At 38.8% G+C, this 19,412-nt stretch overlaps 1 protein-coding gene and 1 long non-coding RNA gene across 7 annotated transcripts in view; one reads left to right on the top strand and one right to left on the bottom strand.

The window, feature by feature from the left end:
• The window catches only part of LOC105712694 (collagen alpha-3(IV) chain), a 147,796-nt gene extending 131,657 nt beyond the window's left edge, over positions 1–16,139 (top strand). For 2 of the 5 annotated variants that reach the window (XM_064372925.1, XM_064372922.1), the window contains 10 exons: positions 534–664; positions 4,509–4,581; positions 5,339–5,410; positions 5,499–5,624; positions 6,461–6,559; positions 9,140–9,349; positions 10,309–10,486; positions 10,609–10,723; positions 12,138–12,310; positions 13,159–16,139. In XM_064372925.1, the coding sequence (XP_064228995.1) occupies positions 534–664; positions 4,509–4,581; positions 5,339–5,410; positions 5,499–5,624; positions 6,461–6,559; positions 9,140–9,349; positions 10,309–10,486; positions 10,609–10,723; positions 12,138–12,310; positions 13,159–13,243 (1,262 nt within the window). In that variant the 3' untranslated portion in view covers positions 13,244–16,139. Of the gene's footprint in view, positions 1–533; positions 665–4,508; positions 4,582–5,338; positions 5,411–5,498; positions 5,625–6,460; positions 6,560–9,139; positions 9,350–10,308; positions 10,487–10,589; positions 10,724–12,137; positions 12,311–13,158 lie in introns of those variants that run through there. The other 3 variants (XM_064372923.1, XM_064372921.1, XM_064372924.1) reach the window with 3 other exon arrangements.
• The window catches only part of LOC135273639 (uncharacterized), a 56,637-nt gene that overhangs the window by 32,132 nt on the left and 5,093 nt on the right, over positions 1–19,412 (bottom strand). The gene's annotated exons all lie outside the window — the stretch shown is intronic.

Raw genomic sequence — 19,412 nt, 5'->3', positions numbered from 1 at the left:
TGAAACCCTATGTCTACTAAAAATAGAAAAATTAGCGGGGCTTGGTGGTACATGCCTGTAATCCCAGCTATTCGGGAGGTTGAGGTGGGAGAATTGCTTGGACCTGGGAAGAAGAGGCTGAGATTGCACCATCACACTCCAGCCTGAGCAACAACAGAGCAAAACTCTGTCTCAAAAAAAAAAAAAAAAAAAACCTAATTCATTAATTAATTAGCCTAAAAGACAGTGATGCATTCATTCAACTCTATTTGTTGAGCGTCTATGCTGCATCAGAATCTGGGCTAAGCTCTAAGGAAGCAGGCACATACCCTGCTCTAACAGACCCTCATTGAGGAGACGTAGATCTTGCCAGTGCCAGGTGCTTCACTGGCATCATCTCATCCTGTCTTTACCACAATCCCATCACATGCCCAAGGGGAAAGAATGTTTGTGGTAATGCTAAGTGAAGGGTTTACACTTCGTTAGAATCACTGATAGAGAGAAACTTCCAAGTTCCCTGGCTGGCAAGACTGACAGACTTTTCATAAATTCAGGTGACCCTGGTCCCCTTGGACCTCCAGGGAGTCACGTAAAAGGCATAAAAGGAGACAAAGGATCTATGGGCCACCCCGGCCCGAAAGGTCCACCTGGAACTGTCGGAGACATGGGACCACCAGGTCATCTGGTGAGTATGGATAATTATTTTGACTCATTATTAATTCAATATCAACCTATTATAATTGTTCTTATATTGCATTTATATTGTATATTGTCGATGTTGCTAACTGTATTAGTCCATTCTCATGCTGCTAATAAAGACATACCTGAGACTGGGTAATTTATAAAGAAAGGTTTAATTGACTCACAGTTCTACATGGCTGGGGAGGCCTCGAGAAGCTCATAACCACGGTAGAAAGCACCTCTTCACACCACAACAGGAGAGACAATGAGTGCCAAGCGAAGGGGGAAGCCCCTTATAAAACCATCAGATCTCATGAAAACTCACTATCACGAGAACGGCATGGGGGAACCCACCCCCATGATTCAATCACCTCCACCTGGTCTCTCCCAGGACATGTGGGGATTATGGGAACTGTAATTCAAGATGAGATTTGGGTGGTGACACAGCCAAACCGTATCAACATTGACTTACTGTGAGTACAAGAGTATTATTATACTCTTATAAATTGATTGCCAGATCAGAGGTGCCCGGGGGTAGCAAAAATTTACAATTTTTTTGATGCATCTGTGCAGTGTGCCTAAGGGAACAGAGTCCAGAAGGTTCAGAAAATCAAAAAATCTTCAGATTTGGAATGATTTGGCCTCTAAGAGGCCTCCAAAACTTTGGTCTGTATGGAACTCACCTCTGCAGCATTTCAGACCCTTGCTTATTTAGACCCTGAGAAGTCCAGTAATGGAGTCTTCAGAAAGCAGCTAGGAGTTCAGAGTCAACTCTAAGTGACATTGTCATTTTTCCTCTATTTATATGCTTCTGAAGTTTTCTGCGTTTCCCTGTAAATGTCTATTTATTTTCTGGCCCCCATCATGCTTACCAATATTTCTAAATAACTGCCATTTCTTGCCAATTATTTTATTCCTGGATACTTGGTTCTTTCAAAGTCAGTTTAACCATTTATCAGCTTTGCCTCTATATTGAATACACCCTAGTTTGTCAGTATCTCCCTAAAAAATACAGTCCTTGGAATGAATGCCCTCCAGAAATAAGAACTCAATACCCCAGTGAGTGGCTAAAAGAGAGAAGGGCCTACTGTCCAGAACATCACCATTTTAGGAATCTGACCTAAAATTTTACTTGGGCTGTCGGGCTGCCTTGCCTGTTTCCACATTGCACTTGTAATCAACTAAAGTCCATGGGCCTTTTCCTTATGAATTGCTACTAAGTTTCCTCCATTATTTCTTGTCTAGCTTGTTGTTGATGTTTATTTTGTACTTAAGTGTAGAACTTTTACATTTATCAATCTTAGACATCATCTTATTCATTTAGGCCTGTGTGCCCAGCTTGCGATCTCTCAATTCATATTCTCTCTCTACACCACATCCGTCATCCCTGGCTTTCTCTTAGCAGCATAATAAATAAGCTGACCCCTCTGTTTACATCAAATCCTTGGAGACACACGTTGAATAGATGAATGTGACTCAGGGATCATAACTCAGTGTCTACTCTGTGCCAATGGATAGAAAAATAAAAAGCTACAGTCCTTTGCCCTAGAGGAGTCCACAATAAAGTGAGGGTGACAGACGCAGAGACAGGCCATTTTCACACCGTGGAAGAATGGCAGGGGACTGTGGGAACACAGAGGAAGGATATTTAATCGACTACAGGGGGAAGGCACTCAGAAAAGCTTCCTCCTTGAATAGACAATGCCTGGCGTGAGTCTTGAAAGACGCATAGGAGTTATCCAGGAAAACAAGAAAAGCAAGGGTATGGGTGGGGTAGAGGAAAGGAGCTTTCTGAGCAACATGACAATGGTAATGGGTGTGTGTGGCAAAAACACAACTCTATTACTGGAGCTGAGGTGGGAATGAGGACACCTTGGGAGAAGTCTGGAGGGCTAAGCAAGGGTCAGGTAATGGAGGTCTAGTTTTCTAGACTAAGAAGAGGGAGACATCATTTGTTGATCCAAGAAACACTTACAAAGCAGCTCTGTATGCCCAGAGTTCTCTCTCTACAAGCTGGAATTAATCCCTTAATGAACTGCCTTTTGATGTGGCCATTTACCAACCTTTAAATCTATCCCTGTTGCTCTATGCAGCAGCCATTTTGTCCACAAAAACATGGTAGAGAGATCTGTGCTTTGACAATTCATATATAAATACAGAACATCTACAACGTAACTCATTTTCTCCTCTACTAACCTCATCAGTGATGCATAATGAGGTTTTTTGCCATAGCTCATTGTTAGGGATCACTTTTAAGCTCTCTTGGTATTTGACTTCCAGAATCTACCTTTAAAAGTTTTTGGGTTTTCTTTTTTTTTGGAAAATGACATATTTGCCCATCTTCAGTCTGTAGGTGTCTCTCATGTTCTCCATGATTCTTTGAAAGTTGCCAATTTGATCCATGGTTATATCTAAAGACACTGAGATGTATAAAGCTTGGTTTGGAAATACAGTCTGGTGATTTCATGGTCATTCATAGGCTTCTACACCTACAGTTGAAAAATAATTCTTGATGGATGTCTCAACTGACTTGGTCCCTTTAACAGCTTCCTCCTTGCATGGAACAGCTCCCTCCTGCTGCCAGGAAAAACCCTGACACCAGGCCCTTTTTCATAGTCACCTTAGCCTCAGGAGAACAGGCAGACATCAGAAGCCAGCAAGTCCTTGACCAGATGGTTCTGTTTTCTCTCTCTCCTTTTTTAACAACCCTTTATCAAGCAATCAGATGGCTCCTTCTTTGGTCTTCTTGCTCCAAAGATAGCTGGTTCAAGGCCAGTTTTATTCTTGGCACTTTCATGACCCTGGAAGCCCATTATTCTCAGGTAATAGCATTATCTCAATTAATATGGACAGTATGAAAGTAGATTTAGCATATGTTTCAACAAATAGCTCTTTTCAGAAGCCTGCTCCCTCCTCCCTACTCCTATGGCTTTGCTTGAGCATCTCCTGGCTACAAAGCCAGTTAATGTGAGCCTCACAAGAATGGAGTACCTCCTCCCTACTTCGATCATTGCATCCTTGTCAAATATGCCTGTCAAATACTCTCTCAACAACCCCTGTACACTCCCATCCCTGGATACTACTTCTCCTATCACCATGATCAAGAGTAATTTATGGCTCTGTTACTTAGTTAGAATGATGCTTGGGTGCAGTAATTCAACATGGTTTTGTTGTCTTTACAACAATTACAAATACAGATTATAATTTTCATTGTGGGCCAGGCATGGTGGCTCACTGCTATAATCCCAGCACTTTGGGAGGCCGAGGTGGGCAGATAATTTGAGGTCAAGAGTTCGAGACCAGTTGAACCAATATGGCAAAACCCTGTCTCTACTCAAAATACAAAAATTAGCCAGGCATCATGGTGCATGCCTGCAATCCTGTAATCCCAGCTCTTCAGGAGGCTGAGGCCTGAGAATTACTTGAATATGGGAGGCAGAGATTGCGGCAAGCCAAAATCATGCCACTGCACTCCAGTTTGGGTGACAAAATGAGACTCTTGTCTCAAAAAAAAAAATCATTCCGGCAGCACTGGGTTGCTCCATTTAGGACACAGAGTATCTAGTTGTACCCAATACTAAAACAACATGCACTACCATTAGAAGGTATGTTTGCTCTTGGGCTTAAGGGAAGCTTCTATTTTACTTTTAAAATTATAGTCCTAAGTAAAGGTTCTAAGTGGCCAGAAGAGTTACAGCCTTGATTAAAAGATAAAAATGATGTCTCCTAACTTCAGCTTATTCTCACCCAACATAATATTATACCCTATTAGCATGTTTTAAAAACTGCTGTGAATTTAGTGATTTGAAAAATTTGTTTTGGTTCTTCTCCCTTTATTTGAAATATAGGGAGCGCCAGGTACTCCAGGTCTTCCAGGCCTCAGAGGTGATCCTGGATTCCGGGGGTTTCCGGGTGTGAAAGGTACTGTTTTTGTGCATTGCTCTTTATATGCAAATGCAATAACCTCAATTCATATTTTGGGGCACACAGCGTTTGCTGAAGTACAGACAGCTGGGGGGTAGGACAAATAAGACCTTGATATGAATGAAGACGTAATGATCCACTACACTATTTCAAGATTCTTTAAAATAGAGTATTTCTCCAAATCATAGCTCTTCGTAACCTTCTTTTATCTGTGTAAAAGACTGTGATTGGAAGAGAAATCTTACCACTTTATTAGTTCATATCAAAGCAAATATTCTATAGTACATAAGAGAATTCCTGACATAACTAACTCTAGGCTCTTAATAAAGCTAGAGTAATAAGCTGAGAAAGTAGATAACTATGACAACCAAGCAATATAATTCAGCAGATGGTAAAACAGGTTTTAATGTGACTTTGTATCTTACCTTAAATATCAAATTGGTTTGTGAACTCAAAAAGTGAACTCTTAGCAACATTTCCCCTTCAATGTTAAAATACAAGTTCTTAATGCCTACTTCTAGAATATATTTCCTCACAAACTCATTAAGCATGACCTACTGAGTCCCAGTGACATGCCAAAACCCATGTGAACAAAATGAAATTGTAGCCCTTGTGACAGAACCCACGGGACAGAGCCTCCAGGCACACGTCTAGCATTTACCATTAGAGTCAATCATTATCAACCTGAAGAACTAGGAAACCCATTGATCTAAGTGGAATCACATTGTTTTGTTGTTGTTGTTGTTGTTGTTAGGAGAAAAGGGTAATCCCGGATTTCTAGGATCCATTGGACCTCCAGGACCAATTGGGCCAAAAGGACCACCTGGTAAATAAATTTCCTTACTGTTATTCTCAATGAAGAAAGGTAACGCATCCATGAAGCCATCATCTTCTTCTTATGTTTATGTCAACAGGTATACGTGGAGACCCTGGCACCCTTCAGATTATCTCCCTTCCAGGAAGCCCAGGGCCACCTGGCACACCTGGAGAGCCAGGGATGCGGGGAGAACCTGGGCCACCAGGGCCACCTGGAAACCTAGGTGTGAGACTGGAAGCATTGACTTGGATCACTAGGAAGTGCTTGAACCAAAATACCTGTAAACTGCCTTGGAAACAGCTGATACAACTTCATAAAAAGTGTTGAACATGATGGTAGTGGTTTTCACAATCGGCCTTAGGATTGAGCTTATTTTACCCTTGCCCAGCAAATAAAAGACCTTGGAGTCTATTGAAAGCTGTTGTACGTAGTATAACTTGAACGAATACACTTTAGGGCAGCATGGTTTTGTTTTTTATTTTTTATTAAGGTAAAGGTATTATGTCTATTTCCTATGACAACTGTCAGTCTTAAGGCTCTATTTCTAAATTATTGTATATACCTGAGTTCTGTGACTGGATACTTTGCTAACACTTTGTACAGCAAAGTATTAGAAAAAAAATGATTTAGAAATCTTTTCAAAATACTGGTGTTTGGAAATTGAACTACATAAGCATAGCACATTGTAATAGGCTTCTGAATGAAATGATTATGCCTTAAGTTTGTCTGAATCACCAGGGATATAAAGATATTACTTGTTAGTTTGATCAATAACAGGGACATAGTGGATTCTAGAAGAACACAAATCAAAATTGCAGCACAATTTTAAACTGCTACATTTAGTATCCTCATAGTTCATTTTCAAGAGTCTTTTTTTCTGGGAAGTGGGGCTAACAAGTTAGGTGACTAATCATCCTAGCTTCCCCAGGACTGAGGATCTTCCTAGGATGCAGGATTTTCATTCCTGTAACTGAGAAAGTCCTGGGTTAATTGGATGGTTGGCCACATTACCTTTCATTCTATATGATAAAATGCAATGCAGTGTTGGTTTTTGCCTAGGACCCTGTGGGCCAAGAGGTAAACCAGGCAAGGATGGAAAACCAGGAATTCCTGGACCAGTTGGAGAAAAAGGCAACAAAGGTTCTAAAGGAGAGCAAGGTAACACCGAGCTTGTTTCCTCACTGAAGAAGTGATATTTCAACATACAGAGAAGTCTTGTTCAAGCGGGTGACTATACGAGTTAGGTCTTTTGAGTTTCTGTTGTTCAGATCAGACCAAAGGCCAAGGATCAAATGTTCATTTGGAATATGAGAATCAAGAATTATTGGAACACACTATTTTTCCTAACTCTTAGATGGTCAGATGGGCTCCAAACTGATGCACAATTTAGCCTGAGGACAAACAGAACTAATAAGTCCTATGGGTGTTCTTCTTTCAAAAAGGCCAATACCTGTTTTTAATAACTTGTAGGAGTTGTTAATAATTATTATTTACAGGAGTGGTACATAAGTATGTAGCTAGAAAAACATTACCATGGTATGAGTAGAAGAGCAACTTAGTATCCTTTTTGAAGAAAGCCATTTTTTAAAATGCCATTCTTCATGGTGGCAGGTGCCTGTAATCCCAGCTACTTGGGAGGCTGAGGCAGGAGAATCACTTGAACCCAGGAGGCGGAGGTTGCAGTGAGCCAAGATCACACCACTGCACTCCAACCTGGGTGACAGAGCGAGACTTGGTTTCAAAAAAAAAAAAAAAAAAAGCCATTCTTGAACGGAATTCAACAATTCATGTGTGTCCTATAAAGGAAAAGGGGCCTCTTAAATATAGTGTTTTATTCTGAATATAGGCTGTGTCAGTTTGATACCTGGATTAATATCCACCTTCTGCAAATGTTTCAAAGCACTCTTCTGGAAACTACCTTGATGTCCAAATCTTCTATTTTTAGGACTGCTGACTTTGTTAAAGAAAAAATTCTAAATGTGATTTCTAAATTTACTGACATATATTATGCTCAGATCTACCATATTAAAATGGTAAAGACTATAGACTTAAATTTTTAAAAATTCAAATATGATATTAATAATATTATAATATTAATTGCATAATTATATATGATTTAGTATTTTCATGGGTGCACAGTAAAGTACTATTAATCATTCAACTTTCCTTTAATGACCAAGGCTTTACTGTCCTAAGAATGGAACAACAGCAAGAGCAAGGGTACTGCAATACAAATTTTGTTGGGAATTAATTAACATGTAGGTAGGTAGTTCAATGCTATGGAGGCCTCACAAGGATGATAAAGGGATCTAAGAGTCAAACTGCACTGGCATAAACCGACAGCCTTGGCCCCTTTCTTGGAGTCACAGAAATGCCTTGGCTCTCACACATTTGCATAAAAGCTTACTTCCAGTTCCTGCCCTGCTCAGTTAATCACTTTCCAATTCCTGCACAGATATCAGGAGGCATCATTTGTTTGGGGCCAATCATAGCCCCCTCTGAATGAGGGTAGGGGTTAGGAAAAGAGGAGAATGTGCATCCCCAGTATATCAAAACCAAGGCAATTTGGATTTTTCAAGTAAGACATCAGACTAGAGAATTTGGATGTGGCCTATTTTTAATTTCAAAAAAACAGCTCCAGGTCCCTAAAGGAGAAAAGAGTGGGCAGAATTCAGAGAAAATTGAAAAAAAATATATAAATAATATTGGGGCTTTTACAAATGTTTGTGAAAAGTCCTGACTTCTGAGTCAGGACTAAACTGTGACACTGCCTGACTCCCAAGGGCATGGATGTTTGTGGGCAACAATAATATTTCCTGTGATGGTATAGGCCCAAAGTCTAACCATCTTTGCTTCCTTAGGACCCGAAAGAGCCATGGCCCAAGTCTGGTTGGGGAGGGAGTCAGGGTGCAGTGGCAGCACAAATGGATGGGGGTGAGGAGGTGGTGGCCAATGCCAGTACCATAAATAATAGCTGTTCAATGAAAGAAAGCAGAAGGAAGTTCAAGAGGAATGGAAGAGAGGATAGCTCACTGGTCCTCATTTAGAATGTCACAAGTGTGGATTAGACTTCTCCAACTCCATACTCCGATGTATAGAAAGTTCTTCTCCACGGAGAGAAAAAGTACAGAAACCATTTACTTTGTTTTTAACTCATACAAATAAAAAAAGCTAACCCTTATTACAGTTAAAAAAAAAGAAAGTCTTCTCTTCTCACTTGCCTCACAAATCGATCAAAACTTTCTTGAAGTTTGAACCTTTAAAAAGAACTTTCAATATTTTCTGCAATTGTTTGTTGGAGAAATAATTTGTGAATTTATCAAAACCATAATTTTTAAATTATCTACTTGAACAGACTTGAAGTTGTAGATATTTGATTTTTCCCCTATCACACTGTAGGAGGATTCATTCATTATTCATAAAAAACATACATAAGACCTACACTGTGCCAGGCCTCACAGAGGAATTGAAAGATAAAGACCTGATCTCAAAAAACTCATCAGATACACACAAAGATTGATAAGAAGAGGCACTGTGTGATAAACTGCTTAACATTTAATAATAGAGTTTGACCATTTTTATAAGCCACTCTTCTCTAGGATTTCTTTCAATATTTGGGGTTCAACAGATACACACACACACACACACACACACACACACGTATTTAAATCAGTACTTTGAAAAAAACGGGTTTAAGATTTTGTTTGTGTTGCAATATTTAGAATGTGTTTTTTGAAGGACCACCTGGATCAGATGGATTACCTGGTTTGAAGGGAAAACCTGGAGACATTGGATCACCTGCAACCTGGACAACGAGAGGCTTTGTCTTCACTCGACACAGTCAAACCACAGCAATTCCTTCTTGTCCAGAAGGGACAGTGCCACTCTACAGTGGGTTTTCTTTTCTTTATGTACAAGGAAATCAACGAGCCCACGGACAAGACCTTGGTAATGCCCCAGTCCTAGCTGCCAGTTGTGTTGTTCCACATGCAGATTGTAAGTCTTTATAGCCTAGGATGCTTCCCTCTGAAGTTAAGTGTAAACAACCTTGACTATCTCCTGGCACATTTTAAAGACAGCAAATAAAACAACACTGGCCTAATTTTCATTCTGGAATGTAAAATGCTGGAAGGAGCGTAGCTTGGGAATGCTAACCTAGCTCCTCCCATTCAATGCAAAAAATTTGCCTCTAAAACTCCCTAAACCACCTGTCTGTGTTTATCTTTTTGGTGTTTTTCCTTTTTTTTTGAGACAGGGTCTTACTTTCATCACCCAGGCTGGAGTGCAGTGATGCAATCACTGCTCACTGAAGCCTCAACAGGCTCAAGCAATCCTGCCACCTCAGCCTCCCGAGTAGCTAGGACTACAGGCACACACCACTACAACCAGCTAACTTTTTTGATTTTCAGTAGAGATGAAGTCTGGCTATGTTGCCAAGGCTTATCTTGAACTCTTGAGCTCAAGCAATTCTCTCTCCTCAGCCTCCCAAAGTGCTGAGATTACAGGCGTGAGCCACCATACCCAGCCCACCCATCTGCTCTTTAATCTCACAAATAACATCTATTCTAAACCTTTATCTGGTTATTAGCTATTATGTACATATAAATAAGTGGGAATACTTTGAAGCAAAAACACTGTCCCAACTGACCTATGCTAGCCCCCAAGTTCTAGATCAATTAGAAAGGGCCACAAGAAGTATCAAAGGTGGGAGAAAGAGGATTTGTTTGCCTATTGGATCTTTGATTTCTATCAGTATGAAAACTTTTCAGTACTTTGCAGATAACTCTTTTGTGTTGTCTTTGTCCAGTTTTTGCTGCAGGTTATGTTTTAATTAGCTTCTCTCTAGTAATGATGACAAAAATAACTTTAACTTACTGAAAGTGATATTCAATCTGATGTTTCATTAGGAACTCTTGGCAGCTGCCTGCAGCGATTTACCACAATGCCATTCTTATTCTGCAACATCAATGATGTATGTAATTTCGCATCTCGAAATGATTATTCATACTGGCTGTCAACACCAGCTCTGATGCCAATGAACATGGCTCCCATTACTGGCAGGGCCCTTGAGCCTTATATAAGCAGGTAAAAATCCAATCCCTTAGTTTTATAATGGGACCAAGTGAATCACTTCCCTTGGAATGTAAGGTGGCACATCACAGTGCAGAAAGTGGCAATGCCGCCATAGTCTTTGTTTCATATTACAGATGCACTGTCTGTGAAGGTCCTGCGATCGCCATAGCTGTTCACAGTCAAACCACTGACATTCCTCCATGTCCTCATGGCTGGATTTCTCTCTGGAAAGGATTTTCTTTCATCATGGTGAGGAGAAAAGGAACAGGAGGTTTACAGTAAAGACTAACTGTAGAATTTTACACTGTGCTTGGTCACGTGTAGTTCCCAGGGTCAATGCTGCCTGGTATCAGTATGTGCAACATATTGAATAGACATTTTCTTGAAAATCTACAAATAGTTTTTTTTTTTAATTTTGGTAAAATAATGGAGTATTTAAAAAGACCTCTCAGGAAATACCTACAAATTCTATTATGGCATTCAGGTGAATAGTAGCTGCCATTTATTAATAATGGAATGCCTCTTTTTAAATTATTTTTATCTTTTGAGACAAAGTCTCACTCTGTCACCCCAGCTGGAGTGCAGTGGCTTGATCTTGGCTCACTGCAACCTCTGCCTCCCAGATTCAAGTGATTCTCCTGCCTCAGTCTGCCGAGTAGTTAGAATTACAGGCGTGCGCCACTACACCGGGCTAATTTTTGTACTTTTTATTTATTTTTATTTTTTAGTAGAGACAGGGTTTCACCATATTGGCCAGGCTAGTTTCAAACTCCTGACCTCCAGTGATCTGCCCACCTCAGCCTCCCAAAGTGCTCGAATTGCAGGCGTTGAGTCACTGCACTCAGCCTGGAATATCTATTTTTTATGTGATAGCTGCTCTATATACATTCTCTGTAATTTTTATGAAAATGCTGAAAGATAATTTCTATCATCTACAGTTTTACAAACAAGAATAAAGCAATTTCCCCAAGGTCTTACAACTATTTAGTGGAAAAGATAGGATTTGAACCCAGGGCTGTCTGCTCCAAAATCTTTGTGCTCCTTTGACATTCATATGGCGATAAAAGCAAAGAAAAACAGCCTTTTAAAGACAAAGCTTTCAGATATAAATGCTAGTGAAGAAGTCTATGGACTGGCCATATGTGACTGTGATGATTGTCATAGCTGCACACAGGTAGTTCTTTTTCTTTTTTTTTTTTTCCTTGAGACAGAATCTCCCTCTGTCACCCAGGCTGGAGTGCAGTGGCACCATCTTGGCTCACTGCAATCTCTACCTACTGGCTCACTGCAATTTCTGCCTCCTGGGTTCAAGCGATTCTCCTGCCTCAGCCTCCTGAGTAGCTTGGACTACAGGCACATGCCACCATGTCAGCTAATTTTTGTATTTTAATACAGGAATGGTTTCACCATGTTGGCCAGGCTGGCCTCAAACTCCTGACCTCAAGTGATCTGCCCACCTAGGTCTCCCAAAGAGCTGGGATTACAGGCATGAGCCACCGCGCCTGGCCACATAGGTGGTTATTTCTAATCTGTAGCATTGCTTAAAATCATTCTCCCCCTTCTTTACTCACAGTCACCCATTCATAAAAAAAAAAAAGTACAGAATTGAAAATTCGAACCCCAATGGACAGAGTGTTTATTCAGATTTTTTAAATTGTGGTAGTTCACAAGTGCAGGTTCTGAGGGCGCTGGGCAAGCACTGGCTTCCCCTGGCTCCTGCCTGGAAGAATTCCGAGCCAGTCCATTTCTCGAATGTCATGGAAGAGGAACGTGCAACTACTATTCAAATTCCTACAGTTTCTGGCTGGCTTCATTAAACCCAGAAAGAATGTTCAGGTAACTATTCACCATCAAGCTTAATCTGATGACACGATTGCAGAACTATTCAAAGGTTGCCTGTGTTCTTGTGTCAATGAGTAGCCATGATCTTGTACAACTGTGCCAATAAAGACAAAATGCGTTTTGTCATCACTAAACACATTTAACATTTGTGTGTAAATTTATAGTAAATTACTTGATATAACCACTAAATGATCTTCTCATCTGAATTTACTGTATTGAAAGACTTGGTGAATAATGTGGATTATTTAAAGGGTGGGAGTAATTTTTATTACAAAAAAGATGATATGTAAGTTTTCATCAAGGCCTATGTTTCTTTAGTGCTGCTGAATATGACTAAAATTATAAAATGCTATCATATATACCTTTTTAGAAATATACTTCTTCTATAAAGAGAAACAGTCCTATAACAAATTTCTTTCTTTTTTTTTGTTTTTTGTTTTTTGTTTTTTGAGATGGAGTCTTGCTCTGTCACCCAGGCCAGAGTGCAGTGGCACAATCTTCACACGCTTCAACCTCCACTTCCCAGGTTTAAGTGATTCTCCTGCCTCAGCTTCCCAAGTAGCTGGGATTACAGTCATGTGCCATGACACCCGGCTCATTTTTGTATTTTTAGTAGAGGTGGGGTTTCACCATGTTGGCCAGGCTGGTCTCGAACTCCTGACCTCAAGTGATCCTCCCACCTCAGCCTTCCAAAGTGCTGGGATTACAGGCGTGAGCCACCACACCCAACCCTGTAATAAATTTCAAAATAGTGACAATATTCATTAATAAAACTCAAACTCAGCAAGTATTCCCTTTTATGCATAAATCAATGAGATTTTTTTGATTTGTTTTTATTTCAGAAAGCCTATTCCATCAACTATGAAAGCTGGGGAATTAGAAAAAATAGTAAGTCGCTGTCAGGTGTGCATGAAGAAAAGACAATGAAGCTAAAAAAGACAGCAGAATTGCTATTTTTCATCCTAAAGAAGGAAGTAATGACAGAGCATGCTTTTACTTAGTATTTTTCTTTACCCAAACAATATTGCTGTGATTTAGTAAGAAGTTTCAGTTTGTTTCCTCACAGAACAAAGCAGTTCTTCCAAGTCAGTTCTGTGATCTGGGTCTCTAAATCTGTGCTGTGTCAAAGTTCCCTGTGGCAAGGCAGCAACTATTCACAAAATATCACCAAAAACTTGTATCCAAGGCACTGTCAATATGGTGATTGTATGAACTTTGAATGCTACAAGTTATGAAATATTTGGTCCACTGGATTCCTACATTTGTCCTCTTCTCTTCCTGTCTTTAAGACTCAGGGAGGCTAAATCAGTGTTTGATTGCCCTGCCACCCCTTCCTGAAACTTCAGACCCTGGGCAGGGGAAGAGAAGGAGGGATGTGGTATCCTGGAGCATCGTGTATAGAACTGGACTTTCAGACCTGCTGAGGACCATAAGGCCTGACGGAACACAGAGTTGAACTGATGTTCAGGGATTTTCCAGGACTGTTTCAAACATACCCATGGCGAAGGGCAAAAGGGGGATTCCCTGATGGGATCATAAAAGCCTTGGAAATACTGTATGGTTTGTTTTGTTAGTTTTTAAAGATTTTTTGTTTGTTCGTTTATTGAATTCATTTCACTGCAGCACTAAAGTCTGCTTAAATTCAAATCATATAGCATTTTCCCCCTTAGTGAATTAGCTTTCAAAGGATATTATTACATACATACTATGAAATATGTATAACTTTAACTTCTCTTTTACCAGCATACCCATATAAATAACAAGATACTATTTATAAAATGTGCACTTTATCCCCATCCCATAAATGTTGGTGCATACCTTACATAATGGAGCAGTTCAATAATCCATTGAAAGAACTTAAGGCATTTGTTGGTTTATCAGACTCAGAATCTATTTTTTCATTGCTCTGAATATGTCATCATTCTAGGTTTTACAGATTTATTCCTTTGTTACTTCTCTAATTCTTCCTTTGTTAAAAAAAAAGCAACACTTTTTATGTTATATATTATTACAAAGCATATTCAAAGAGTCCATTGTTTAAAAATCTTAATGTATCAAACTGTATAAATTGGCAGCTGTATGTCTTAAAACTTGCTTTTCAATATGTTGATACATTCCCAAGGTTACTTAATTCAACTTAACAATCATGTTATTCAGCACCAAGCATGTCTCAGACACTGTGCTAACCTACAGAGATGCTAAGAGAAAACAGAAACTTGTTTCCGATCTAATATACCAGAAAAAGTGACTCATTGCTGTATTAAGAATCTCACATATACAAGTAGCTGCCCTCCCCCTCTCGTTTTTTTTCCTTTTCACTGATTTTCTACTTCATCATGATAATTCAGCAGGCCCAAGTAAAGGTTAAAAATAAGGCCTATGCTTAAGGAAAACCTAAAACTTCTAGTTTCTCTTTAAAAAAGCTAAGAGAATATAAGGTCTGAATAATAGTGAGAAAACAAAGATCCACAAACATTAAACTGGTGTTATATTTGACAATAACACTATTTGATGAGTCTTAGAGTCCAGACATCAAGAGACAAAGCTTTGAAGATGCTTCTTGATCAACCTAGGTGGAGTTGGTGGTGCCGATATTTAAATTCAGGCTATTGCTTCAATCTCAATTGCTCTGTAAGTGAAAATGTGGCCCAGAGGACAGCACAGACTATGGCCATGGTTCACATGGTTTACATCCCTCACTGCTCACGTGACTGCTGTCAGGCCATTTTTACATGTAAACTAAGATATGCAGCATTTCACCTATTTAGATTCACTTAACAAATAAATTTTTCTGCTTTAAAAATGTCTTATTGTCCCAAGCATACTATAGCGGCATATAGAGCTCGCTAATCTCTACAAACTCTCCGCAGGCCAGTAGTTCTCAAAAGAGCAGCATCAGCATCATCTGTGAACTTGTCACAGATGCAGATTCTAGGAACCAATCCAAACCTACAGAATCAGAAACTCTTGGGGGAGGGCCTGAAAAAATCTGTGTTTTACCAAACCTGCCATGATTCTGATGTACTCTAAATACAGAGAAAGACTGTTCTAGACAAATACTCAAGCAACAACTCCACAGGCAGTTACCCGATATGGCTGGCTACAACTGCTCTATCCATGTCTCTTTTTAAAGTTCAAACTCACAGGTGACTCTAGGGTCATCTACTTTTACTCATAAGTAAAAGCCTTAGACTGGTGGTAATGTCAAACCACTGGCCTCCACTCAGGCCTCCATCTTCTCATGCCCTCTTATCAGTATTTAACTTCTGAGGAAGACAAGTGATGCTCAAACCTGAAATTCCAATGAAGTCATATGAACCGTTGTTCAGTCGTACTTCTAAGACTTTACTTAGAAGATCTTCAGCACTAAATTATAGCTCATGTGCATTATTGTCCAGATAACTACGAGTAGCTTGTACAATTATGAAGATTTAATATTACAGATAAAATGTAAGCTGCTCCTTTAAAATTGGGGCTTCAAGTTTGGAATTCCACAGTGTATTAAAATAACATTTCTCAGAAGTCTTTCGGCAAGATACATTATTAAGTAACTTATTTATAAAAGTATTAAAACAATGCTGACATTTGAATTTGATGGCTAACTTACAAAGACTTTTCTGTGTATCAAATGTAACTTACTGCTACTAAACTTAAATTAATATTTACTCTATAACCAAATGAAATATATTTAAAATATATTGAATATTTTATATTGTTATATCCTGACAAGATTATAATATTTTAATGTACTAATATTTCTGTAATTATATCTAAAATATTATTTTATTGTATTGCCTAAGAATAAAAAATTTTTAAATTGAAACTGGTCCTCTTTTTTCAAAATGAAAATCAATTTTTTTTAGGATTGTAAGAACAACAAATGTTCACTGTAAAAAGAACAGACAATACAGAAAATACAAAGATTGTGGCCAAGATCTAATCCTCACCCCCATCCAAGATAAGTGATAAATCTATTTTTAAACAAAAATGACATAAAAGGATGCTATTTTATCACCAGGTTTTTAAAAACTTAATACATAGTGGATACATTTTCACACCAACAGACAAGAATTAATCATGATTTGCACCACAGTTCATTGTATGAGCTTGTAACCTAAGACAATGAATCCCCAATGACAGACATTTAATTTAGTTATATTATAGACATATTATACCTATGTCACCACAGGTTTGTCCAATCATTTCTTTAGGATAAATTTCTGGAAGGAACACTGTAGAGTCAAAGGTCTCACACAATCTTAGGCTTTTGATATATATACGAAAATGCCCTCCAGAAAGGTTTCTAGAATTTTCAGCTGCATCAACCATGTAATGAAAACACTCATTTCCCTATTAATTTACCAATACTGAATATTGCTATTTTTTACATCTTTGCCTATTTCATTGCATTGCGGCAGAATATTTGTCACTTTTAATTAGTGTTTGTTTTTAATTAAAGAAGTATTTTGATAATTGCCTGTTTCCCTGTGAAGGACCTAATCATATCTTTGCTCATTTTTCTACTGAGGTATTTAAGAAGCCTTTACAAATCAGTAAGAAAGGCATATAGATTACAGTAATTACGGGTCATATATTTTCATAAATGATTCCCATTTACAATACAAATACTCCTTATTCAAGGAAAACAATTCATAAAATTTCAAATGTAGAGAGTTGGTAAAGAAAAAGGTCTTTAATATGCAAAATATAGATAGGCTGGGCATGGTGGCTCGTGCCTGTAATCCCAGCACTTTGGGAGATCAAGGCGGGTAGATCACTTGAGGTCATGAGTTCAAGACCAGCCTGGTCAACATGGTGAAACCCCATCCCTTCTAAAAATACAAAACTTCTCTGGGCGTGGTGGCCGGCACCTGTAATCCTGCTACTAGGGAGGCTGGGGCAGGAGAATAGCTTGAATCCAGGAGGCAAAGGTTGCAATGAGCCAAGATCATGCCACTACACTCTGGCCTAGGAACAGAGTGAGACTCTTGTCTTAAAATATATATATATATGTAAAATATGAAATATCATAGAGAAGAAACTTTCTGGCTGCATTAAATGACAATAAAGATATAATCAAGGGAAGAAATGGAATGAATAGATGGTTATCCTGGGCAATAATTCTAAGAAGACCAAGTTAATTCTAAGAAGACCAAGAAAATTGTTGCTCACATAAATACTTTAGAAACACTGTCACTGTCATAGGTGGGCCAAAATAATCTAATTTGAAAACACTTTGAGTAAAAAAGTACTAATCCATTTCAATGAACTTATTTTATATATATATGTGTGTATTTTTTAATTGCACTTTATGTTCTGGAGTACACGTGCAGAACATGCAGGATTGTCGCACAGGTACATACATGGCAATGTGGTTTGCTGCCTCCATCCCCCCATCACCTATATCTAGCATTTCTCCTCATGTTATCCCTCCCCAATCTCCCTACCCCCTGCTGTCCCTCTCCTAGGCCCTCCCAACAGACCCCAGTGTGTGATGCTCCCCTCCCTGTGTCCATGTGTTGTCACTGAACTTACTTTTACTTCAAGTAAGTCAAAGAATGAATGCTGTGTTTGGGCACATTCTCTTTCTATTTATAAGCTCATTTGGAAAGAAAAATTTTGATTAGGACCCATGCAGGAGACTGACAAAAAAAGTGATTGCCTCCTTCAATTTGTGCCATAGGCATCTAACTCATCTCACCCTAATCCCAGCTCTGCCTACTAGAAATTAACAGAAAATCAAACACAGAAGAAAAAGTAATTGGTTTTTAATAATCAGGCTAAACTTAAATATTTAGATTAATATGATCCTTCCTAGGATTTTGCAGACTCCATGCTTCTTCTAAAAATGCTGAATGCTCAGAACCTCTTTAGAATATTGCTTTGGAATTATAAAATCTTCAATTCCAATTTTTGAGCCAAACAAGGAGCTAGGTCTCATTATTTTATATTGAAGACCTACAACATGTTTAACATGTTTGGTTCCACAGCACATACTTAGATGAGTGAGACACAAACCTTGGTCTCAAACGTGGAGTTTACAATCTGGTAGGGGAAATAAGACAAAAGCATGGATAACTTTAATACTAGACAGAACATGATTAAGTGCTCTAAGGGACCACAAATACTAGTTCAAAAGTTGGAGGCCTCAGGAAAGAATTCATAAAAGAGGGAACAATTTCAGTATTCCTTTAAGGGGAGTTAGAAGTTTAAGAAGCAGAAGATGGTCAGAATCAGGGTGGCATTCCAGGTAGCAGAATTAGCATAGATGAAGCTAAGTAGTTAGGAATGGATGAGGCAATCTCAGGGAACAATTAACAGTCAAGAATATATGACATATATTTATATACATACACAGTGGTAAGTAAAGCAGCATGGCAGGAGGTTAAGACCATGTTGGGCAGAGTTTAGAATACCAGGTTGAACTTGTACTTCATTGATTGCCACTAGAGATTCAGTGAAGATTTTGAGCAAAAAATGGAATTATTATATAAACAATAACCTGGAAGATCTAATATTTAATATATGGTACTTGTTAGGCTATTTTATAGTTTCAAATGTTTTTCTAAAATTGCTGGATTGCTGTTATGAACTTTTGGATTGGAAGATAACTACAAATCATCAATTTCCTTTGAACCTGGGGCTTCATATTTGAGACGTCACAATTTGTAAACACAGGTTCTATGTAGACCCAATGTCTAAGATGAATTAGAGCAAGAAAAATATTGGAAATGGGGAGGCCAGTTGAATGGATAACAGCCCAGATGATGGGTGATCATCTAGGAGTAGGAACAAAAAGGACAGATAAAGCAGAGAGCTGGCATTGAAGAGGGAGAATCTAAAGGATAAAAGATACTAGGGAAAATAAACCATTTTACCAAAAAGACACATGTTCATCACAGCACTATTCACAATAGCAAAGACAGGGAATCAACTAGGTGCCCATCAAAGGTGGATTAGATAAAGAAATTGTGGTACATACACTCCAGGGAATACTACACAGCCACAAAGAAAGAAAGAAATGATGTCCTTTGCAGCAACATGGATGCAGGTGGACCATTATTCTAAGTGACCTAACACAGGAGCAGATAACCAA

The sequence above is a fragment of the Aotus nancymaae genome, unplaced genomic scaffold (genome assembly GCF_030222135.1).
Source record: "Aotus nancymaae isolate 86718 unplaced genomic scaffold, 86718_ANA_hifiasm-v0.15.2.pri h1tg000008l, whole genome shotgun sequence".
Classification (NCBI taxonomy): domain Eukaryota; kingdom Metazoa; phylum Chordata; class Mammalia; order Primates; family Aotidae; genus Aotus; species Aotus nancymaae.
This window is presented reverse-complemented; position numbering and strand designations above follow the sequence as displayed.